This window comes from Hipposideros armiger, unplaced genomic scaffold (assembly GCF_001890085.2).
Source record: "Hipposideros armiger isolate ML-2016 unplaced genomic scaffold, ASM189008v1 scaffold_12, whole genome shotgun sequence".
In the NCBI taxonomy this organism is placed as follows: domain Eukaryota; kingdom Metazoa; phylum Chordata; class Mammalia; order Chiroptera; family Hipposideridae; genus Hipposideros; species Hipposideros armiger.
Genome location: NW_017731362.1, coordinates 2,528,489 through 2,551,781, shown reverse-complemented (window position 1 = coordinate 2,551,781; position 23,293 = coordinate 2,528,489). Strand labels below are relative to the sequence as shown.

The following is a 23,293-nucleotide window of genomic DNA, read 5'->3' as shown; positions in this document are numbered from 1 at the left end:
ATATAGCTCTTTTGAGGACTAGAAATAAAAATCAGAATGCACTATCCTTATAATGAGATGCTTTATAATGATAAAAATAGTCACAATACTTTAAAGTATATATTATTTTATAGTTTACAAAATACTTTGATAAACTTATCTTACATGAAATTCAGAGGTCATGATAGATAGGTGTTTAAATGTCATGTGGGTCTATCCCATTTTAAAGACCTTAGTCTTATGATTAAAGAGGTATTCTGAGGGGTTGGCATAAGCCAATTAATGTAGGTCACAGTGGGGATTTCCAGCTTTGGTCAATTTTTTGCTCAAGTCACATGGCTGACTGGATGAACTTGGACCCAAGTCCATGTTTTCTGATTCTAACGACACGGACTCTTTCTACTATGTTGCATCATTTTTGTCATAAATAGGAGGTCAGGATTGTTCTCTTTAAGAATGTAATGATTTAAAAAAAAAGTGATTCCAACTTTTGGTACATTCTGAACAGTATTTTGTTTCTGCAAGCATCAAGATTGTCCCTACAATGTCATCCACAAAGAACAGAGTCTTTACTATAAAATTTCCTAGTTTTTGTTTAAACAATCCCTTAGGATTTGTCATTCATGGATTTGAAATATTACCTTGAACTTTGTTTCTACTCATAATGAAAGTGTGTAGGGTACAAAACTGATGGCTCATTGAAAGTAAGTATTCTAGTAATTGCGAGCAATAAGATTTATACTGGTCTTGAGAGAAATATGAACAACATAATGGTTGAAGCCTCAGAAATCAGAGATATTTTACTTATGACCATGAGTAAATCCTGATTGAAGTCTGTTGGCATGATGTTAAGTCATGATTCTGCGAAGTCAAGTCTAGAGGGACCAGAGTAATATAGTCCAGGCATATAGTTTTCTGATGAGCTCATTGTATAAGGGGACAAAGCAGGGAATATCTTGAGGAATGAAAGTTAATATATCCTTTATTAGACAATTTCTCTGGTCTATTGGTTGTCTCACTGGGCTTTTGATGACAGCTGTATGGCAAACAGTCTAACACTGAGGTCATTGTCCTGAAGTACAGGTATTCTTCATTGCTGACTGGAAGAATATCCACATGCTCCAGGTATCAGAGTCAAAGATGAATTAATTGGGGCTGTTAAGAACCAGATTTCTGTTTTCCCACCAGTCTCTGGGTTCCTTTATAACCACAGTATGTATCCAACACCACTTAGAGCTCTGACACTCAGCACAGTGCTTGGCTCAGAGTGCTCATTTTGTGTGTATGGTGGTCTTGAATTTATTAATGAAGGGGACCTCACATGCCAGTGGGTGATGATTTAATTAAGAATTCTACCTACATGGTGTTCTATTTCAGAAGCGCTCAAAATGATAAACCATTGCAACCTACTTCAAAGTAATATTTTAAATTTTTCTTAAAAAGTGCTTAGGACTTAATATGACTGCAAATCTAGTAAATAAATTAACTCATGATCTTCCAGTGCTCTCTTGTAGCTGTACTTTGTGCTCCAAAATCAGGAATGCTATTTCCAGGAAACTAGGCTCTCTAACCCAAGCAAATCAAATCATACCACTGAGAGATGCCTTTGCTTGTTTGTGCTGGTATGGCACATATTATTACTTGGCATGTTCAACAACTAATATTTTTTTCTGGCTTAATAGACATTTGGTTCTCTCATAACCTGGCTCTGTATAGGAAAATTTATTAATAATGTCACTAGAGGCAATGGGAAAACACAATATAAGCCTTTCATCCTGAAACCAAGGTGTTCAGGTTTGATTCTCTTCCACTGGGAGCTATCTTCTTTTGGGGTGTTTTTCAAAAAGAGAAGTTGGGCTCTGCATCAATAGCCCACTTCCTCCCTCTGCCCAACTGTTTTCCTTCACTCCCCCACAGGTGTTATAAGAGAACTTGCCAACAAACTTCCTGCGCACAGATTTCCCTCTGAAACTGCTGCTCAGGGATTCAACATAGACCTAAATAAGTGTTTTCTCCACAATCTAAGGTATTTCCTTCAGCATTCATATGAAGCAGGTGTAACAGTCTTCCTTTAAAATAATTTTCTTCTGCTTTCCTTGTGGTCTCATCATCTATTAGCCATCTCTTAATGGCATCCTACTAAGAATGTACGGAAGACAAAGGATCTTAAGAGACTGATTCAGAAGGGTTTCAGTTTAGGGAAACGATGAAAGAATACATTTTCTGCACAATTCTCAGTAGGCTTTTCCAGTTCAGGTAAAACTTAGTAAGTGAATTGGTCATTATGTTTCCAAAATAGGAAGGCTACGTTGTGTGTGTGTGTGTGTGTGTGTGTGTGTGTGTGTGTGTGTGTGTGTGTGTATGTGTGTGTGTGTATGCATCCTAGTAATGCACAACAGGATCTATAAGTAAGTTAAGCAAGACACCTCTAAGATTGACTGCTTTTTCTCAGCAAATCGTTAAACTAAATTATCCATGCTGTAGGGTTACATCTTTTATCATCTCCACTTCTTCCCACCCTTTTCGCAGGCAAAATTGGTAGAAGAGCATCTTCAGCAGCTGACCACAGACCTCCCTGTGTGATTCTGTCTCAGCATAAGCACTGTGCTAACAAGAAGGGAGGAAAAAGAGGGAAACATCTGTATTCTTCAAAATAAATAGATTCCAAAGATATGAGTATTATGCTATTCTCAATGTAATGAGATTCTGTTCACCAGTCTGTTGTTAGAGGATGAGAGCCAAGCTGTACGTCTTACTCTAGTGTGGCTCTGACAGCAGTGGGATTGAAAAGAACCAGAAACTGCTGCTGTCCACTGAACATTGGTGTCATGGGACCATGACTGCAAGCTGTCTTTAGATCAGTCGGTTTTAAACACGGAGAGTGTGCACTATTGCTGTGATCAAATTGCTCTTGTTCCTTAGGGTCCATTCTTTTTCTAAATAGGTAATACATAAATATCATAGAAAATAAAGTAAAAGAGAACAATAAATATAGATTTATTAAGAGCATGGGATTTGTAGACTCAGATTCCAGTCCCAGCTCTGCCACTTACATGTGACCTTGGAAGAGTGTTCTTTTCTTTTTCCTCCTCAGTTGGCCTTTAAAATATCTATATATAATGCCAAAAATTCATGTACTGAATATAGTTCAAACTGTACAAAACTTTATACAATGAAACAAAATCTCTCTTCTTTCCCACTTCATCTCCTTTCTCTTGTAGCAACCACTGAACAGCTTCTTGTGTGTCTTTCAAAAATTTTTCTATGTATGTAGGAACAAAGATATTGTAGGTATATCTTTGCTTCAAAACACCATTAGAATTTTACCAAGTGTATGCTCTGCCTTGTATGTTCATGTTTTAACCTAATAACGTAACTTAGAGAATATGGCATATCAGCACATCTAGACCTATCTTACACTTTTTAGTGGCTGCATTGTATTCCACTGAGTAGATGAGCCATGATTGAATAGGTTTACCACGGTACACCTATCCAATCTTTATTGGTGGGCATTGATGGTTTCTAATAGATTGCTATTACAAATAATACTGCAATCAACATCCTGTATGTCCACCTTTGAGCACCAGTGCAATCAGTTCTTTAAAGTAGAATATTTATATCAAAGTGTAGCCATTTAAATTTTTGATAGAGGTTGCAAAATACGCCATATATCTTAATGGAAGGTGCTATCTCATTCTCAGACTTGCACGTTCTCAAGAAGCTTCTCAGCAAAGCCTAGCGGCTCTTACAATGCTGCACCTCATCAGACAGAAGCAGGCTCAGACCAATTTATCAACAATTATTAGATACAGTTGCTATCTCTCACCGCCTTTCTTCAGAACTCAGGTTCTCTGATGTTTTGAGAGTAGATATTATACAGGCATACCTCATTTCATTGTGCTTCGCTTCATTGCACAACACAGGTGTTGCATTTTTTACCAACTGAAGGTAAGACCTGCCACCAGCAAAAAGAATACAATTTGCTTTTCTGGGATACTTGCTTTCTTGTGGTGGCCTGGAGCCAAACTCGCGATATCTTCGAGGTTTGCCTGGAGTTAATGAGTGTGGTATTTAAAAAATTCTTTCCTCTAAGTAATTCTAGTTTCTGTTCCATGGCAGTTAAACTCCATATGTTTTAGGATGCCTTTGGAATTTAAATTTTATGAGTTCTTTTCTTGAATTTTGGCTTTGTTTTAGAGATTGGCTTTTGAGTTTACTAAGGTAAAAGCTATTTTTGAAAAACCTGGCTCAAAGAAGCATTAACTAGATTATGTCCATTTCAAAACCTGAAATGAAATCAGCATATTTTAAAGTCTTTGAATTTCTTGATTCACTGCAATTACGTGAATTAACTTGCTTTCAGAATAGTCATTTATCACAGGAATCTCCAAGGGCTTTCCCAGGAAAAGGTAAAATCAAAGTATGTTTGTGCCGAGTCTGTGGAGCTAAGTGTCATTGTTACGGCCCAGGAGGCCGTCCTGTGTCCCCCTCGCAGAGTTATGATGCAAACTTGCTTTAAACACTAGCCGAGCCCTGAGAACAGCTGCACCACACATGGAGAGCCAGGGAGTGCCTGTTTTCATTGTTTCAGGATGATGACGACATGCAATCACTATACAGACTAAAATCTTAGAAGAAGCCTAGAAATATTTTGAAGATGAGCTTTAAAGTAAGTCTTCCTGTCTGCCCCTCCAGTCCTGCTGGTGTGTCTTTTATGTCATCAGTGGTGATGGTAGTGGATAGGACAAGCAAAATGGTGGAATTTAAAATATAGATGATTTAAATGCATTTGCAGGTCTTCATCAGTTTATATTTGTTCAGTAAGTTTGGCTACTTCTTAGCTATGACCCTTAGTGCTCATTGAATTATATCTCTGAAGTTCTTGTTAAGTACAGTTATAATTACTTGGTAAGATAGAAGAGGAAATAACTTTAAAAAAAAACAAAAAAAACCTCTCCTCTGATTGTATGATACAGATTGATTGTTCTACAGGTATATATTCAAATAAAGGGTTGAACCAAGGTATCACACACCCCTATGGTTTACCAATATCTCCAGGCCCTATTTCTTCAAAACTCTAATTACATCTGTAGAGTGTTACTTTCTCCTCTCTAAAATAATTTATTTTGTACGCCTTCCTTTTACTCTTCATTCAGTTTCTGGTAACTAACTCCTTCAAGTCCTGTGATGGCGCTCTATAATAATCTTATGATATGGTTATGCTCTCTTCTTGGTAGGATGCATCCACAAATACAACAAATGTGTCTATGTGTTCATTGTGTAAGTTATTGATGAAGTATTGGATTGTCGGAAAAGTCATGATGTATTTTTTCTATGTTTTTCATTGCAAAAATGCATCATGACTTTTCCGAGAACCCAATAGTTAAATTGGTGCTAGGGTCAGGGTCAACAGCTAAGGAATATTCCTTGCTGTTTCTTTCCAGATTGCTAGTTAGTTTTGAATGGTATTTCTTTGGGGAAATTTCTCCCATGGTTGTATACCCTCACAAACAATGTTTTGTTTCAAGCTCAGAAAAAATTTGTCTGCCTGTATTGTTGCTTGGTGAAGGTTCTCCACAGCCTATAGTCCACACAGGTGATAGTGTGTCCCATGGAATTTGTATATACACATACTGGAAAGTTTTTAGAGATCTCAGATATTGTTAATCATAAGACTTTGGAGATAAAATATTTGGAGTACTTATTTTTAGGGGAGAACTTTCCATTGGGACAGGTGGAAAGGAGTATAGGTGACCAAGGGTAGAGCTGGTGTTGGAAGATGTCTGGAATAACAAAAGGGCTCTTTGGGAAGAGGAGCTTGGAGATACTGTTAGGAATATGTCCTGGGAAGAGAGCAAGCAGTTGGCAAGAGAGAAAAAGAAAGAGAGCTGGAATGAAATAAAGTAAGGGAGCCTGTGCTCATATACGGTTATAGGTATTTTTTCTGCTTTCTTGGTCTATCGAATGATATGAGCAGATTAATTGTTAGATCTTAGCAAAGCCTGGTCAAATGAATTATTTGAGTATTTTTCTGCTTTTGGAAATATTTAATAAGTTAGGAAGTAGAGGTTAAAAGACAAGTAGGGGTACAGTTGAGTAGGAGGGAAATGGGCGTGAGGATTTGGCACAAGGAAAGGTATTTTGCTCAGCTTTACCACTCCTCTGTACGGTTCTGGTAGGACTTCGTGTTTATCAGATCAGGTTGTTCCTATCAGGGAGTCTTTGCATGCTCTGGGGTTTTGCAAATTTTTTTTTCAAGAGATTTTGGTCTAGTATTTTCCTAAGTGTAGCAGTTAATTCAAGTAATTCCCATGGATAACATCACACCTTTAAACACACCTTTTCAAATGCTTTGGTTTTATAAGGGGAAATATGGTACTGAACTGGAGAAAAAGAAGTTAAAGAGAGTTTAAATAGGAAAATTCAGATTTTGGTTTGTTCCCCTAAAGAGTGGCTCTTGTCACTTTTCTGTGCAAACTTAACTGTCAAATGTGCATTTTGAAATGTGTAAGAGCTCCTGTATTCCCTTTTTACTTTGGTTGATTTTCAATTTGGATGGAAGAGGTAGGGTGTGGCCCTTCCTAGAGCTTATAGTGTACAGGTAGGAGGAAGATGAGTTTGTAAATGAAACTTAATATCATCTCAGCTTCATGAAAGAGATGCACTTTCATAGACACTTCAGGGCAATTCAGTAGCAGTGCAATTTCCATAAATAACGGCATGGTCTCCATCTCAGTTGCTTCACATCAACTTTTATCTGAGATACTGTCCCCTGAGAAATGTTCCTAGCACTCCAAAGGAGGTATTCCCAGAAGAAATAAACCAGCACACAATCCATACCTGTAAACATAAATAAAATGAGATTTAGAAGGCTTCCTAGGTTCTCCTGTTGTCGTTGAACTAGATAAAGTGCAGGAAAGCATGGCTTTGGAAAAATGATTGAGCTCTGGCTAGAGATGAAAATGCTGCAGTTGAAAACTTTCCAGAACAACATGTACTTGGACCCATATTAAAGAAAAAATTTTTGAGTATTTAAGCCAAATGACCCAGCAGGGTTGATAGTGTGAGGCATATTTCACAGTTGTATAAATATTTAAAACTGTTTTCCAGCCTATAAAACAAGTAAATTAGGTTGTTTTTAAAAACTGCATAATGAAATTAACCTGCCCACCTTAACTTGGGGAATCTGCTCTACAACTTGTTGGGGAATCAACCCTACTCATCCCTGGCTTTCTTTCCTAAAAGGGAATCACTGAAAAAGATGTGTGATGCAGCCTTCCAACTTGGAAAACAAAGCTGGTTTATAGAATACCAGAAGGCATGATTAAATCACGTTATACCACCACAGGTGGTCTGTTTTCAGATGGCCTGCCTTCCTAGCCATTCACTAGAGGCCCAACCAACTAGATACAATAAGCTTTTCATCATAAACCCCTTTGTGAAGGGTAGACTCAGGGCTTCACTGTATACATGAGTGTCAAAGAAAGCAGTGCAGCTTCTTGGCTGTGTCCTCAATTCTGAGCTGTTGGCCCCAGCCATTAGAATGCCACCAACTCCGTCCTTAGCCACAGGGCTGAGGAGGATTTGTAGGTGGTCATTTTCATTAAATATTCCAAGTTTTCTTTTATCACTCATTGTTGTTCTTGCCCTTTCCAAAATTTATTCTTTTCCTCTTCATTGCATTTTAGCTATTGCCCCGAACCACTCTCCCTTGCCTCTGCCCCCTCCCTCACTTCTTGCCTTCAGTTAAACAGACTTTTGACACAATGGCAGTGATGTTTCTACATTTATTCATAACAGAGTTTGCCAAGAATGTCAACGACTGGATTTAATGTTCTGGGAAAGGAAATGCAAGTGAGAGTTAATAGCTACTATATAAAGTTGACATTATGGAGTGCTGGAAAGAACACAGCTAAGAGTCAGCCATCTTGAGTTTAGCCCCAAGGATAATACTAAAGCCCTCGGTATTCTTGGGCAAATCACTTGAGTTCTCTGGGCCTTAGTTCCCACATCACTTAGGTAAAAGATTTTGTTATGTAAGGGCCTTTGAATGTGGCATTCTAGAAAAATATTATCTGCTTCTTTTGTCATGTGAATATGATGGTCCATTGTAAATACATCCCCTTGATTCTTCTATGTTCCTGAAAATAATTAATTTTGTTTTTGTTCTTAGACTGCAGAATGAAAAATGGATGAATGTCAAAGTGGGAGACATCATTAAATTAGAAAATAACCAATTTGTTGCCGTGAGTATTTAGTATTGTTTAAAGAATTTATCTCGTATTAAAATAGCATATGTACTGCAGTATTTACATTTGAAAATTTAATAAATCTGTACTAATTCAGAGTAATTAAGGAGGGAATACCAGGATGTATTTGTAAACAATATAAAATGTTTTAATTAAATGTCTCAATTATAAAAATTTTTAAAAGATATATTGATTAATTACTTTCAATAACATGGTAACTCAGATAAGGCTGAGTGATTATCACCTTGTCTATTTCCTTTGGGATTTTGGTTAAATTAATAGATACAAAAGATTTTCCAACTTTTGATGTAAATAAGAGCTTTTGAAATGCTCCAGAGTACTTTAAAAACAGTTTGTTCCCATATAATTTGAATACTATTTCTCAATAATGGAATTAATTCTGTAATTTGAAGGATATTTGAAGAAAAGATAAGCTAGAGAAGGAGAAAATGTATGCTCCTCCCTAAATAATCACAATCAGAAAATTTCTATTGATTTTTTTTGAAATAATAAAATGCTGTTTATGAGGTTTTGCTTTGTATATAAAATGAAAGGGCTAGAAAGATTAATTTGACTTAAACTCCAGTCCTGAGAAGGACAGGCTTTGGTTCTCTCTCGGCAGGCACATCAGGGTGTCTCATCTAGCCTTTATCAGCACCTTTCTTGGACATCCTTCCAGAGAGGGCATTTTGTGCTCAATTTCCCTCTTTGTTATTTTCAGTTTTATAGCTTCAAGTCAGAGTTATTTGTTGTAGTCTAATTTCTGTAAATAAATCATCCTTTAAAAAATATGTGAGACAATAGAAAGTTGGGAATTCTCAGAGAAAAAATTTTTTAAACGTATTTATCTGAACTGTATTGCAGTGGAAGCTTTTTGCTAAAGTGTAGATGTGCAGCACACTATTTTCTACATGGAAAAAAGTAAATGGCCAGTGATTCCTGTTTATAAGCAATTACTGATTTGTGGGTGTGAAATATATGGGCAAGGGTTTTTTAACCAAAGTGAGGGCGTATCCATGAGTAGATGATTACGGCAGCCATTATTATTTTCCTCCATTCCTTCTCTTCTTTTTCACTACCTTTTACTTAACGTTCTCAAATAAATTTAATTCTAAAAAGCAAAAATAATGCTATATCTAGTACATATTAGTATTCAATATGTATCTTTATGTGTTTTTTGGATGTGAAATTTAAATTTTAAATAAAAATATTGCCTATAATCTTATACATTTTTATTTTCATGACTTTATTCTGATTTTTGTCCATATCGACACATTTTCCTCTAAGTATACTCATACTGCATGAGCTATTTTGGATTTTTATTTTTGGACTACAAAAAAGAAAGATAACATTATAGATGATAAAGAAGATAAAGGACTCCAAGTGTGAGAATAGCTGAAAGAAATAAAAGGAGATCCAAATACAGTGTTCCAACAAATTCTACAAATTTATCTTCCCTCGAGGTTATGGAGCCACTATCCTGATATTCTTTCAGCATTGTAGTTTTGGTTTTTGAACACCAAGAAAGCAAATCAAAACAAAGCAAAATGCTTTCTGTTTCTTATAGTTGTGTAGTCCAGTGATTCTGCAGTCAACCAGAGGAAAGAGTATGTATTTGGGGGTCAGAGTTCTGAATTCTAGTTTCAGCTCTGCCCTTTAAGTGCTGTGTGGCCATGAGTGTCGTGTTAAATCTTTTGGAGCTATGGGTTCCTCAATTAGATGTGAAGAAGCTCTCACCATGACTTTGTAAAGCTTATGGACTTTACATGAATCAATTTAGCTCATCTAGTGCTTGTGGGGCCAGGGATGAGCTTTACAGGTTTCTTATTCATTCAATGAGAACAGTATTGCCCCCGCACAGGGTTGTTGAGAAAATAGTGACACAATTATGCAAAGGTGTTTTGTAAACCCTTAAAGAATTATACAGCTTATAGGTGTTATCATTGCTTGAGGTTTCCCTTCATTTAAACTTTAATTCAACAAACATTAATTATGTCTAATAAACCTATCAGAGCCATGTTGTTGGCTCTGAGGACTGAAAGAAGTTCAGTGGATTCTTTTCAACTTTCCTCTGATTGGAGTATTTGTTTCACATATCCATAAGGCAGATGCTTGGGCTTGTTTTGTTGCTGTGGAAGGTGGGGAGAGGGCATTGTATTGGGAAACACTGCTTCATTCTTGGGAGATATAGTTGAGCCTCTCCTGGCAGGGTATGGGAAAAGGCACCAATAATTGAGAGAAGAACATACAAATGGTGGTCTAAGGTAGATGGCTCTGGTTGGAATTAATGACATTTGCCTAGCTGTGAGTTCCAAAAATCATGCTTTTCCTTCCCTAAGTAATAAATAGGTTTGCATTATCAAGGCTCTTCCTCATCTATAGATGAAAAGAGTCAAAGAAACCTGTTGAGGCAGAAGTTTTTTTCTGACTTGTGATAATGTAACCTAAGCAGACACACTATAGAGGGAATATGTGAAGCGTATATGCCACTCTTTAGCCCAAATTACCCATCTTGACTTTAAATGGAAAAAGTATTTTTGAAAATTCCCCTTGCTCTTATTTCTCATATTTACATTTCAATGAATATGATAGCAATAGAGCTTCATGCTCTTTGGGTCTGTGCCTCTCCTTCCCTGAGCTTCAAAGGATCATTTTAAACAAAATCCAAAATTCTCTAGTTGTAATCATCAGTAATTGAAAATAGTTATGAAATATAGAGAAAGATGCCTGTTTGTACTTCGAGTTGCTTTTCTTCTAAAACTCGGCTTTCACAGTTTACACAAAACACACACACGCATACACACATACCACCATCTATTTTTGAGTTGGAGATTTAAAAGCTTGAGACACTGAAAGGAGTGGATTGATTTTTAAATTTAAGTTTCAGGATGTGAGAATGGTGCAATTCTAATATTTTTAAAAACAAAGGTAAGAAAATTTCACATATTTGGAATGTCAATTGTACATTCAGATGTAGGTAGAAAATTTTGGGCTAGTGTGTCAAAATATATTGGTAAAATTTTAGTCAATTCTTTGTAGACACTCAAATCCTTCAGAATTTCATAAAAACCCTTATTTTATTTATTATTATTTATTTTTTATTAAAGTATAGTTGACATGCAATATTATATTAGTTTCAGGTGTCTAACAAAGTGATTCTAAATTTATTTACCTTATGATGTGATCACCACAATATGTCTAGTAAACATCTGTCACTGAGAAAGGTTATTAAGATATTATTGATTATATTCCCTGTGCAGTACATTACATCCCTGTGACATTTATTTTATAACTGGAAGTTTGTACTTCTTTTCTCCTTTCAATTTTTTCACCCATCTCTTCATTCCCCTCCCCTCTGGCACCATCAGTTTGTTCTCTGTAACTATGAGCCTGTTTCTGTCTTGTTTTGCTTATTGATTTTGTTTTATATTCCACATATAAGTGAAATCATATGGTATTTGTCTTTTTCTGTCTGACTTATTTCGCTTAGCATAATATTCTGTGGGTCCATCCGTATTGTCACAAAAGGCAAGATTTCATTCTTTTTTTATTGCTGAATAATATTCCACTGTGTGTGTGTGTGTGTGTGTGTGTGTGTGTGTGTATCACATCTTCTTTATCCATTCATCTATTGATGGACCAGCAATTTCACTTCTGGGCATTTATCCAAAGAAAACAAAAACATTAAACACATTCAAAAAGATATATGCACCCATTTGCAAATAATATTGTATAATAGCATTATGTAAAATAACCAAGATGTGAAAGCAAAATTCTTATTTTAAGATAAAATTTGAAATTTGAAATAAAATGTCAGCTTCCCAATATAGAAAGCTACCAGAATTCTAAAACTGAATTGTCATAGGTCATTTCCAACACACAAATGGATTTAGCTCTGTGAGAGACCACAACTACTCAGTCTCTCAATGTTTTTCCACTGTCTTTTACCACATTTCCTGTTCTTTCTTGCCCACTTGCCTAGTCCCTGCTTTATTTTCTCTTTTCTCTTCCTTACACACCACCATCTTTTTCTTTTTTCTAAATTCTATGCTTTGTTTTTCTTTTAACTTTTCTCTTTTAAATATTTCCTTTTCTCTCTTATTTTTTTCTATTGTTTTCAAATTCCTCCTACTTCACATCTGTCTTTCCCCATCTTTTTGCCTGCCCCCTGCTCTAAACTGCTAATACAAAGGAATTAAAATATGTGTATATGAATATGTCCATTTATCTTATTTATTTGGGAAAGTTTTATATTTTCCATTAGTAATTATCAAAGCAAGAAAATAGAATTTTATATACTTCTTGCAAAGAAAGCAAATTTATTTTTATAATAAAGTTATAAAAGTTTATTGCCCTAACTTATACTTTGGTGGTCAAGGGTGAGCAAAACAGGAACCGGTAAGTAGAGGGAGGGTTTGATCCAGGGAATATGACAGGTGGAATAGGATTTTACCTCTCTCACTTTTTCCCTAAGTTTCTCCTGACTTATTAGTAGTGGAGGGGTGATACAATATAGGAGGCTTCTTACCAATCTTCCGTTATAAGTGTTCTTTATTCTGATTTTTAAAAATAGGCTGATCTGCTTCTCCTATCAAGCAGTGAGCCGCATGGCCTGTGTTATATTGAAACTGCTGAGCTCGATGGGTAAGTTATTAAAGTTAGAATAATTAATTAGGTTGTTTTTGAAAATATCTAAGACTAATACCTTTAGGGATAGAATTAAAATATTAAACTTTATTCTTCATTTTATTTTCTTGGAAGAAATAGGAGTCTAAATTAAAAGGCCAATTTGCTAATTACTTTGTAGCTCTTTTGAAAACTCTTTTCTCTTGAATATATTTTCTTTCAGAAACAGTGAGCCAAACATGTCTATGGACTAATTCTACACAGGGACTCTTCACTGAGATTCTTTAGAACGGTTCTTTTTGGATTTGTTCGTTTTTAATTTCAAGTGATTCTCTAAGAAAAATGAGAGGAGCAGTGATCAAGATCTCCTGAGGAAAAAAGGGCCAATGTTACTTTAGAAGGCAACCTTTAGAAACTGGGTCAAATGAAGACATGAAAAGAGATGAGAGAAATAGAGTATGATGCAATTTTGACATTGATGTTAATTTTGAATTTAGTTCTAGAATTTGGTTCTGTTTCAGTGGATTCAATGTGTCTGTCTAGCATAAAAACATTTATTGAATGCTTACATTTAAAAAAATAATTTTCATTAAATTTATTGGGGTGACATGGGTTAGTAAAATTATATAGGTTTCAAGTGTACAATTCCAGAATGCATCATCTATATAAACTTTTCAGGGATCATTTCTATAGTTTGAATGCTTACATTTTAAAGATACCATAAATGTTTTGTAGATGGAATTTATCATTTATTCCTAAAGTAGGTACTAAATAAGCCCCATTGTACAGTGAGAAAACCAAGTCTTAGAAAGAATAAGTAATTTGTCCCAAACCTCTAAAGAGTGAGGCCAGAACTCAACCTGGCAGCCTGACAAAAGAACCCATCATTTTAACCACTGCCTCCCAAGTCATTGTCATATCGAGCCATTCAATTAGTTTGGCCTCAGTGATCCTACCCCTGGTTTGGGCAGAAGCTACAGTTGTGCTGAGAGGAAAATTTATAGCGATAAATACATACACTTGAAAAGAAAAAAAGTCTCATATTAATAATCTAATCTCTCATCTCAAGAATCTAGAAAATAGCAAAATAAATCCAAAGCTACCACTAGCAGAAAGAAGGAGAGGACAACAAGAGCAGAAAACAGTGAACTTGAAAACAGAAAAACAATAGAGGCAATCAATGAAACAAAGAGCTGGCTCTTTGAAAACATCAATAAAATTGACAAACCTTTAGAAGACTGAAAAATAAAAAAAGAGAAGACACAAATTAACAATATCATGAATGAGCCAGGGGGTATTATGACAGAGCCTACAGACACCAGAAGGAGAAGGAAATACTACAAAGAACTCTACACATATAAATTTAGCAACATAGATGAATGGACCACTTCATTAAAAAACAACTCATCCAATATGAAATAGATGATTTGAATAGCCCTATAATTTTTAAAGAAATTGAATTCAATTGTAAAACATAAAACTAAAACTTTTAGAGAAAAACATAAGAGAAAATCTTCAAGATCTAAGACAACTCAAAGAGCTCTTAGACTTGACACAAAATTCATGGTTCATAAAAGAAAAATTTGATAAATTGTACTTTATAAAATTAAAAGTTTTGGCTGTACAAAAACCTTGTTAAGAGGATGAAAAGATAAGCTGCAGACTTGGAGAAAATATTTGCAAACCATCTATCTGACAAAGGACTTGTATCTTGAATGTATGAAAAATACTCCAAAATCAATAGTAAAAAAACCAAACAAATTTAATTAGAAAATTGGCAAATGATATGAAGGAACATTTCATCAGAGATGACATACGGATGGTAAATAAGCACATGGAAAAAATATTCAACATCATTAGCCCTTAGGGCAGCGGTTCTCCACCTTTCACAGGGGTCACCTAAGACCATTGGAAAACACATATTTTTGATGGTCTTAGGAATCGAGGCACCGCTCCTCTATCCGTCTCCAGGCCCACATGCAGATATGCCCACATATGAGTACCGGGCGACCCCTATGAAAGGGTCGCTTGACCCCCAAAGGGGTCGCGACCCACAGGTTGAGAACTGCTGCCTTAGGGAAATTAAAATTAAAACCACAATAAGATAATCACCACATAGCTACCACAGATGTCAGCAAACTGTGGCTCGCGAGCCACATGCAGCTCTTTGGGTACGTGCCATCTCAGAACTTTGCCTACCCCTGGAAGAGCCAATCCTGTCCCTCACAACAATTTAAAAATTATTCAAGAGCCATAAATATATTTTTACATAATCACCATTATGTGAATAATATTCTTTAAAAATGTTATGAATGAAATTATGATAGTTTTATTTTCATTTTCAATTTTACTTCAGAGCCTGAGGCTTGTAAGCTGCAGTTTGCTGACCCCTGGCAGCCCTTCCATCTCAAAAGTTTGCTGACCCCTGATCTATAAGAATGGCTCAAATAAAAGATAGTGATAACTCCAAATGCTGGCAAGGATATAGAAGAGCAGGATCACTCACACATTGCTGATGGGAATGTAATTAAAATATTTTAATCACTTTGGAAAACAGTTTTGCAGTTTCTTAAAAAGCTAAACATGCAACTACCATGAAACCCAGCAATTTCACTCCTGGGCATTTATCCCAGAGAAATTAAGACTTGTGTTTACATAGAAACTTGTACACAAATGTTTATGGTAGCTTTATTTGTAACATCCCAAAACTAGAACCAACTTAATATGCCCTTCTACAGGTGAATGGTTGAATGAACTGTGGTATATCCACATTATGGAGTACTACTGAGCAATAAAAAAGGATGAACTATTGATATATGCAACAACCTGAATGAATCTCCAGAGTCTTACGCTGAGTAAAAAACGCCAGTCCCCAAAATGGAATACTATATTATTCCATTTTTATAATATTTTTGAAATGGCAAAATTATAGAAATGGACAACAGATTAGCGGTTGCCAGGAGTGATGGGTTGGAGGAGGCAGAGAAGTGGGTGTGGCTACAAAGGGCAACCTGAGGAAACCTTGTGGTGATGGAGATGTTCTGTATTTTGACTCATTCAATGTCAGTATCCTTGTTGTGATATTGTGATATAATTTTGTAATAATTTACCATTAGGGGAAACAGTAAAAGGTAAATAGTATATTTCTGTATTACTTCATATGCTGAAAATCATTCTGAAGTTTATCAAGATACTTAGGCATGTTAAGGAAGAGTATGGCATGACACTGAAGCCATTAATCAGGAGTTTTGAAAAATATACACTTCTTTTTTTTTTTTGTTTATTATCATAAGGCCTATGTGTGATTATCTTTCCCTTTTGGTTTCTACATGTGAAGGTAAAAGTGAGATATTGGAGAGAATCCTGAGGAAGTAACTTAAAATGATAAAAAACTTTAATGTGACATGATGTATTGAGTAGGTAGGGTAAAGGAATGAGGACTGTCTGGCCTAGTTGGTGTGACTATTTCTAGTATTTGAAAAGTTGTTTAAATGAATGCGCACATTAGTCCTTTAACCTCAATACCACTACCTCACTCTTGTCCATGAAGTCCAGCTCAATTTCTGCCTCAGTTCTTGGCTATGAAGTTCTTGGCTATCTCAATCCCTACTCATCTCTGCCTCCTAGGAATTAATAGATTTTGATTACTGAGATTACTTTTATACAAAGTAACTTCAATTATATATCTAATTTAGTGTTTCCTACAGAAATCGGTTTCACCAATGGGCATTTCTATGGGTGTTCATATTGTCTTAACATCATTGTGAAACTCTTCTATGGGAAGTTTATGTTAAATGCCCTCTCAGGTATCTTATCTGCTTCTTGGTTCTCCAAATTCCATTATTTCATGGTGTGGCATTTACTTCTAAAAGGTGATATTTGCTTTTTTACCTACTACTTGTTTCCCTCAAGAGGACAATAACCCTCGTGGGGCAGCAATGAGTATCATGAGTGACTACGGTATGTATTCAATCAATATTTGTTGACTGAATGAACCCACTACTAAACATTTCCATAAAAGATAGAACTTTGACAAATGATCTTAAGCTATAGTAGAAGAGAATTAGGTTGAATTAATTGAGAAAATGGCATGTCAAGCTCTTAAACACAAGATGTGAGTGGTGGTCATAGACTCTTCACCACTAGTCATTTCATGAATACCAGAGAGCAGCCATCTGTCCGATATATGTGTGGTCCTGCCTGGAAGAAGAAGATCAGCTCACTGTGACCCAGTGAGTTCCTGTTTGGTTGTTTGATTCTAGATTTACAGGATTCTTGGCTTGATTTTCCAAGAAAAAGAAAACTGTGTGCCTTTTCCATTTAAATTTCACCTACTGTGAAATTAGCCATGACCATCTTTTGCAAGTAAACTCCTATGTAGATAGTAGATTCTGGAGTGATACTGGCCTCCTTTATTTGGCAACTGTGTTCCCATCCTTAATGTGTTTTTAACTCATGCATGATGTCTGAGTAGGTTTGAATGAAACCGTATTTATGTCCTCTGTTCTATATAGCAAAACAGATTATTGTGTTGTTATACAGATATGCTGTGGGTGGAATGCCAATTCTTAGGACCCTACAAAGCCCTGTCCATTTTCCTGAGACATTGTGAGAGATGTGAATGACATTCAAAGAGCGTTTTTTGAATCTCTTGTGTTGGATTTTGCATGTGCTTCACCCACCTGATTGTTTTGTGTAAGATACTGTTGGGCTGTTCCATATGAAAATTGACACCATGTCAATTAATTTCACAGGGAAACGAACCTTAAAGTCCGCCATGCTTTATCAGTTACCTCAGAGCTTGGAGCAGATATTAGCAGACTTGCAGAGTTTGATGGTAAGTGTTTAAAATAGACAAACAAACAAAAATCTCAAAACCGAAAAGCTTTTATAGCAAAAAAAGTAACAAACTAATTATTTGGAAAAATTTATGGTTTTTTTGTTTTGTTTTGTTTTGTTTTTTTCATTTGGTGGAAGGACATAAAATTCTCCAGGCATCCAAGCCTATATCTCTTCTCACGCTAAAGAGTAAAAATGATTACCAAGGGGAGAATGACTTCATCAGTTCATTGTTCATTTCATTCTTGTTTCCTCTTCTCTACCTCTTGTTCCCTCTTGTCCCACAATCCTCTTCACTTGCCTGACCTTGGCCTCCCTGGAGTCCTATGAAGACTTGCAGAATCACCCTTGAAGGATGGTTATGGGCCATGCATTTCTAGCTCTAGGTCTAACCATCCACTCATTCTGTGGCTCCATAATAAAGAACAAGCACTAGACTGCAAACTTCATGAAGACAGTAATCCTACCTTATGTATGTATATATTTTGCATAGTGCCTTATAGCGCATGTCTTAATGATAGCAGGTGTTCAGGAAGGCTCTTCTGATTTATTACTCAGTAGGTCAGCTGTTGCCCTTCTAGATCATGGTTTTGTTATCAACATCTTCACACCATTCCACCCAGTCCACTGCTCCTCAGCATGGTCTCATCTGCCTGTTATGTTCCAGCTGTTTTGTTCTTTTTTGTGAAAGCCGTCACAGAGAAACAAAATCCTTTAAGAGCTGAAAGAAAGAGCCATAAATGATAGAACTATAGGCACCACGACAAGCTGTAGGAGAATATTTATGGCTTTCTTGCTACCACTTAATGGTCTTTTGCTTTACACACTTGTATGCTAGGCCTTGCATATCATTATTTCCATACAGGTTGATTTTATTTATTAATGAATCTTGATGAGTTTGACACTATCTTCCAAAATGTTTTCCTTACAGTCCACTAAATGAAAATGTGGACAAGGGTCTTAGCATGATTCTATGAGTTAAAGCACAGGCAAATTTACATTAGAAAGTTTTACACTACAGTGGAACAGCTTAGAGCCTATAGTGTCTATGCTTTGCATTTACTTGTAAACTCCATCTGGATTCTGTTAATATTTTAATCTCTGCTAAAAAAAGTTCTATTATAAAAAATGTTTACAGAAAAAAAATATTCCTCCAGTTTGAGATTTAAGACAGGGGAATAGCCAGGAAACTTTGAATTGCTCAAGAAATATTTTGATTAGATTAGAACAAATTACAAATTTTCTACCAAGTAATTTTTCAATGAAATTTCATTATATGAATTGAAAAAAAGTAAGCTGTGTTTGTGAATTAAACTACTTGCTTAAAATACTTCACAGTATGTTTATGAAGTCCTGAAAGGGCAACCTAAATATAATTTCTCATTACTCATTTCTTTCTTGCCAGAATTGTACCTTTATGCCTCTGTCAATCTATGAGGAGGTAAAAATTGATGATTTTTAGTTTTTTTTATCATCAAAAAACAGAAAATGAAAGTTATAATTACCCAGTTCACTTTCTTTCCTAGATATCAATGAAAATAGCCTATACTATGATTCAGTTACAGGCAACCCTCAAATCTTAGTGGCATAAAAAGTAAAATTTATTTCTTGCTCATGGGACATTCTGATGTAGGTTGGGTGGCCTTCTCTATCTTGTAGCCGTGGTGCCTAGACTTATGGCCCCTAAGGTCAGCATATCAGAATAAGGATAAGATGAAAGAGGCATACTAACTTTCAACTGCTTTTTCCTCTCACATTTCATTGGCCAGCGTGAATCACATGGGTCTGACCTAACAGCAAGGGAGCCTGGGAAATAACAAATATGGATATTTGTTGAGTGCTAACTGTCTCTACCACCCTCCAAGGTCAGTGCCAGGATAGTGGATAAAGGTCCAGGCTGGATTAAGTGGATTTCTTACATGGAACCCCAGGAATGGGGCCAAGAGTCTTCCTTCTCAGCATGAGTCTTTATCTCTCAATCCCAACTACTCTGTTTAACTTTTCCTTTTTCTCATAACACTTATCACCATCTGACGTGCTGTATAACTTACTTTTTTTAAAGTTTATGATTTATTGTCCATCTCTACTGCTGCAGTGTAAGCTGCACAGGAATCTTTGTTTCACTGACTGAGATATACCTAGTTCCTAGAACAATGCCTAGTGCATACATGCTAGGTGCTCAATAAGTACTTGCTGAATGCATGAATAAATGGTCCCAAGTGCCAAAGAGTGGTGGGCAGGATCACCATCAAGTCCCAGAAAGACATAGGAGGGTAAAGGAAGGGCCTAAGGTAAAGAGATTGAGAGTGGAGTGTGAACAGGTGTGGTGCGGGATGGCTTCCTGATGAGGCCTCGTAGGACAAACCTAGAGAGGTGGGTCCCCTTCTCCGGGAGGCAGGTGGCTGGAAGAAGGATCATCTGGTGTGGTGGTTTTATAATGCCTTTACTTCAAAACCTTTCTCCAAACATAATTTAACTCAAGATATCCCAAATTTTAACCAACACAAGTGATGTTGCTTAAGCTGAAGGAAAATACCACTTTCTCATATAAAATAATTTCTTTTTTTACAGATGAGATATCCTGAAAGGTTAAAGGACTTACTTATATATAAACATCTCTTTTAATACTTCACAAAATATGTTTTTCAAGTGCAGTAATAATCATTACTTATTAGATGTGGCCTGAATTTACTTCACACAACATAAGTATCTCACCAAATCTGTAACGTATAATTGTTTTCAAATAAAGGCAACACAGACCCTTCTTTTCTATAATTTAGACTGTAACTGTGGTAATTTTTCAGAGAACATGTAATGCCAAATGCATGAGGCTGGTACACTTCTGGGTTAAGAGCCAGGTTTCTGCTAATTTTACTCTTTCATTCTTAAATCTTGGGTTGAATTTCAATCTACCTTAAAATTCAAGACAATATGATGTTTTATAGGGTTAGCCTGTTAGAATATGATTTTATTTTGTTTTCAAGAATGCATCTGAAGAATGAATAGAGGCATTAAGGGGAAATAAATTAGATATAATATACAAATTGGATTTCCTCTGTTAGCGGCCAAATTTAAAGACCTGAGGGTGACACAAGATGTGGCATGAAAAGTTTTGGAAAGAGTTGGGCCCTTAACAACTGCTAAATCCTTCCCACGATTACTCTTGCACTCTTATAGCCTTCAACTTTTCCTTCTTTTTTCTAAGCCCTAGTTTACATGTTTTAATTTCAGTCTCTCCCTGCCTCTCTGACATACACGTTGACACATACTGTACACGATGCACACACATTTCTCTACTCCATTTCGCCAGTTCTCTTTCCCTTCCTCCTTTTTTTCATTCTTTCTTACTATTCTCTTTTCATTTTCCTCTTCCACTCTTATTTTCTCTGCCTGCATTGCCTCTTTTTCCATTTTTTTAATCTTTTCTGTTTGTCATCATACCATATTAGTTTCTTAAGTCTGCTTATTAAGCACCTCCTAAGCACAAGATGCAATATGACGTATGTAGAATTATAAAATATGTCCACATGTATTATCCAGTTTCTTTTGATCCATTTACTCCCCCATTCTTTTCCTAGCTTGTCTTTTTTGTCTCCTCTACTCACCTTTGCCATAACAGAGTATCAGTAGATATCAGGGTTTCCTTTGGTGACTAGAAAAAGACTTCCTGAGTCATGGGAATCAAAACCAGATATTGCATTCTTTTGTTTAAATTAAAAATATGATATCAGCATTGTGTACATTTGGAAATGGCCTGCCTAGCTATGACAAGGTCATGTAGATGAGACAGACATGTGAGGCGTGCCTGTCTGGGCTAAGTATATCTTTAGCTTGTGACTTCTGGGCAAATCTGAGTATGGCATTATTTTTGCTTCTAGTTACTGTGTGGTTTTTCCTCTGAGACTTGCCAAAAATACTTTCTCTAGCACCAAACTACAGTGTTCTGTCCTTGTATCCTAAGTTCATATCTTCCAAGTATCTGAAGACTTGAGTGTCCCACTCCTATCTACAGAGAAATCCCCACTGAAAACTCCAAACTGGGGACACCAGGGGTCAAAACTGAGAATGGGTAGGGCCTCAGGATATCTCTCATAAGTATCTCTGCCTCCCCGTTTTTGCAATTAAACCGGACAGTATCTTGCTAGTGGCCTCCATAGGCATGACATGATGGTTTATTCATTCTTTTCTTTCAGTCATTACTCAGTTCCCTGTTGGTCCACTTAGTAAATAAATCTTTCTAAAAATATTTTTATTAAAATATAGCTAACATACAATATTATATTAGTTTTGGGTGTACACCATAGTTATTCAACATTTATATACCTAAGGGATCACCCTGATAAGTCCAGCAACCATCTGACACTACTATGCTATCACAATACTATTGACTATATTCCCTATGTTGTACATTACATCACCATGACTTATTTGCTTCACAGTTGGAAATCGGAAGCTTCCATTCCCCTTCACTTTTACCCCCCCTTTTAAAAAATTTTCAATTGCAGTTGACATTCAATATTATTTTATATTAGTTTCAGGTGTACAGCATAGTGGTTAGACATTTATATAAATTACAAAGTGATCCCCCTGACTAGTCTAATACCCACCTGGCAGTAGACAAAGTTATTACCATATTATTGACTATGTTCCCTATGTTTTACTTTATACTCCTATGACTTTTTCGTAACTACCAATTTGTACTTAATTGCTCTACTTGTTTCACCCCGCACCTGACCCCCTACCATCTAGTAACCTACTGTTTGGTCTCTGTATCTATGAGTTTGGTGCTGTTTTGTTTGTTCGTTTATTTTGTTCTTTAGATTCCACTTATAAGTGAAATCATGTGACATTTGTCTTTCTCTGTCTGACTTATTTCACTTAGCATAATACCCTTTATATCCATCCCTGTTTTCACAAATGATAAGAATGCATTCTTTTTTTTTTTTTTTTTTTTGGGCAGTGTAACTGGCCCTCATATGTGGGATCCAAACTGGGGCCCTCTGGCATCCCAAGCCAGTTCTTAACCATTGCACCACTCGGCTGGCCCGAGAATGCATTCTTTTTTTATGGTTGAGTAATATTCCATTGTATATATATACCACATTTTCTTTATCCAATCGTCTATTGATGGGCGCTTGGGTTGCTTCCATATCTTGGCTATTGTGCATCGTGTTACAGTAATTCGACATAGTTTGATATGGGGGTGCATAGTGTTTTTTCTTTAATTAGTGTTTTGGATTTCTTCAAATAAATGTCCAGAAGTAGATTTCTGCGTCATAAGGTAGTTCTACTTTTAATTTTTTGAAGACCCTTCATACTGTTTTCATTAGGGGCTGTACCAATTTGCAATCCCACCAAAAATGCATGAGGGTTCCCTTTTCTCCACATCCTCTCAAACTCTTGTTGTTTGTTAATTTATTGATGATGGCCGTTCTGACAGGTGTGAGGTGCTATCTCATTGTGGTTTTAATTTGCATTTCTCTGATGATTTGTGACATTGAGCATCTTTTCATATGTCTATTGGCTATCTGTATGTCCTGTTTGGAGAAATGTCTATTCAGGTTCTCTACCTATTTTTAAATTGGATTGTTAGTGTTTTT

At 36.1% G+C, this 23,293-nt stretch overlaps 1 protein-coding gene across 1 annotated transcript in view; it reads left to right on the top strand.

Moving 5' to 3' along the window:
* The window catches only part of ATP8B4 (ATPase phospholipid transporting 8B4 (putative)), a 207,140-nt gene that overhangs the window by 70,422 nt on the left and 113,425 nt on the right, over nt 1-23,293 (top strand). Inside the window, exons 7-9 of the mRNA XM_019664027.1 lie at nt 8,153-8,225; nt 12,802-12,872; nt 17,609-17,691. Of these exons, the coding sequence (XP_019519572.1) occupies nt 8,153-8,225; nt 12,802-12,872; nt 17,609-17,691 (227 nt within the window). The remainder of the gene's footprint in view (nt 1-8,152; nt 8,226-12,801; nt 12,873-17,608; nt 17,692-23,293) is intronic.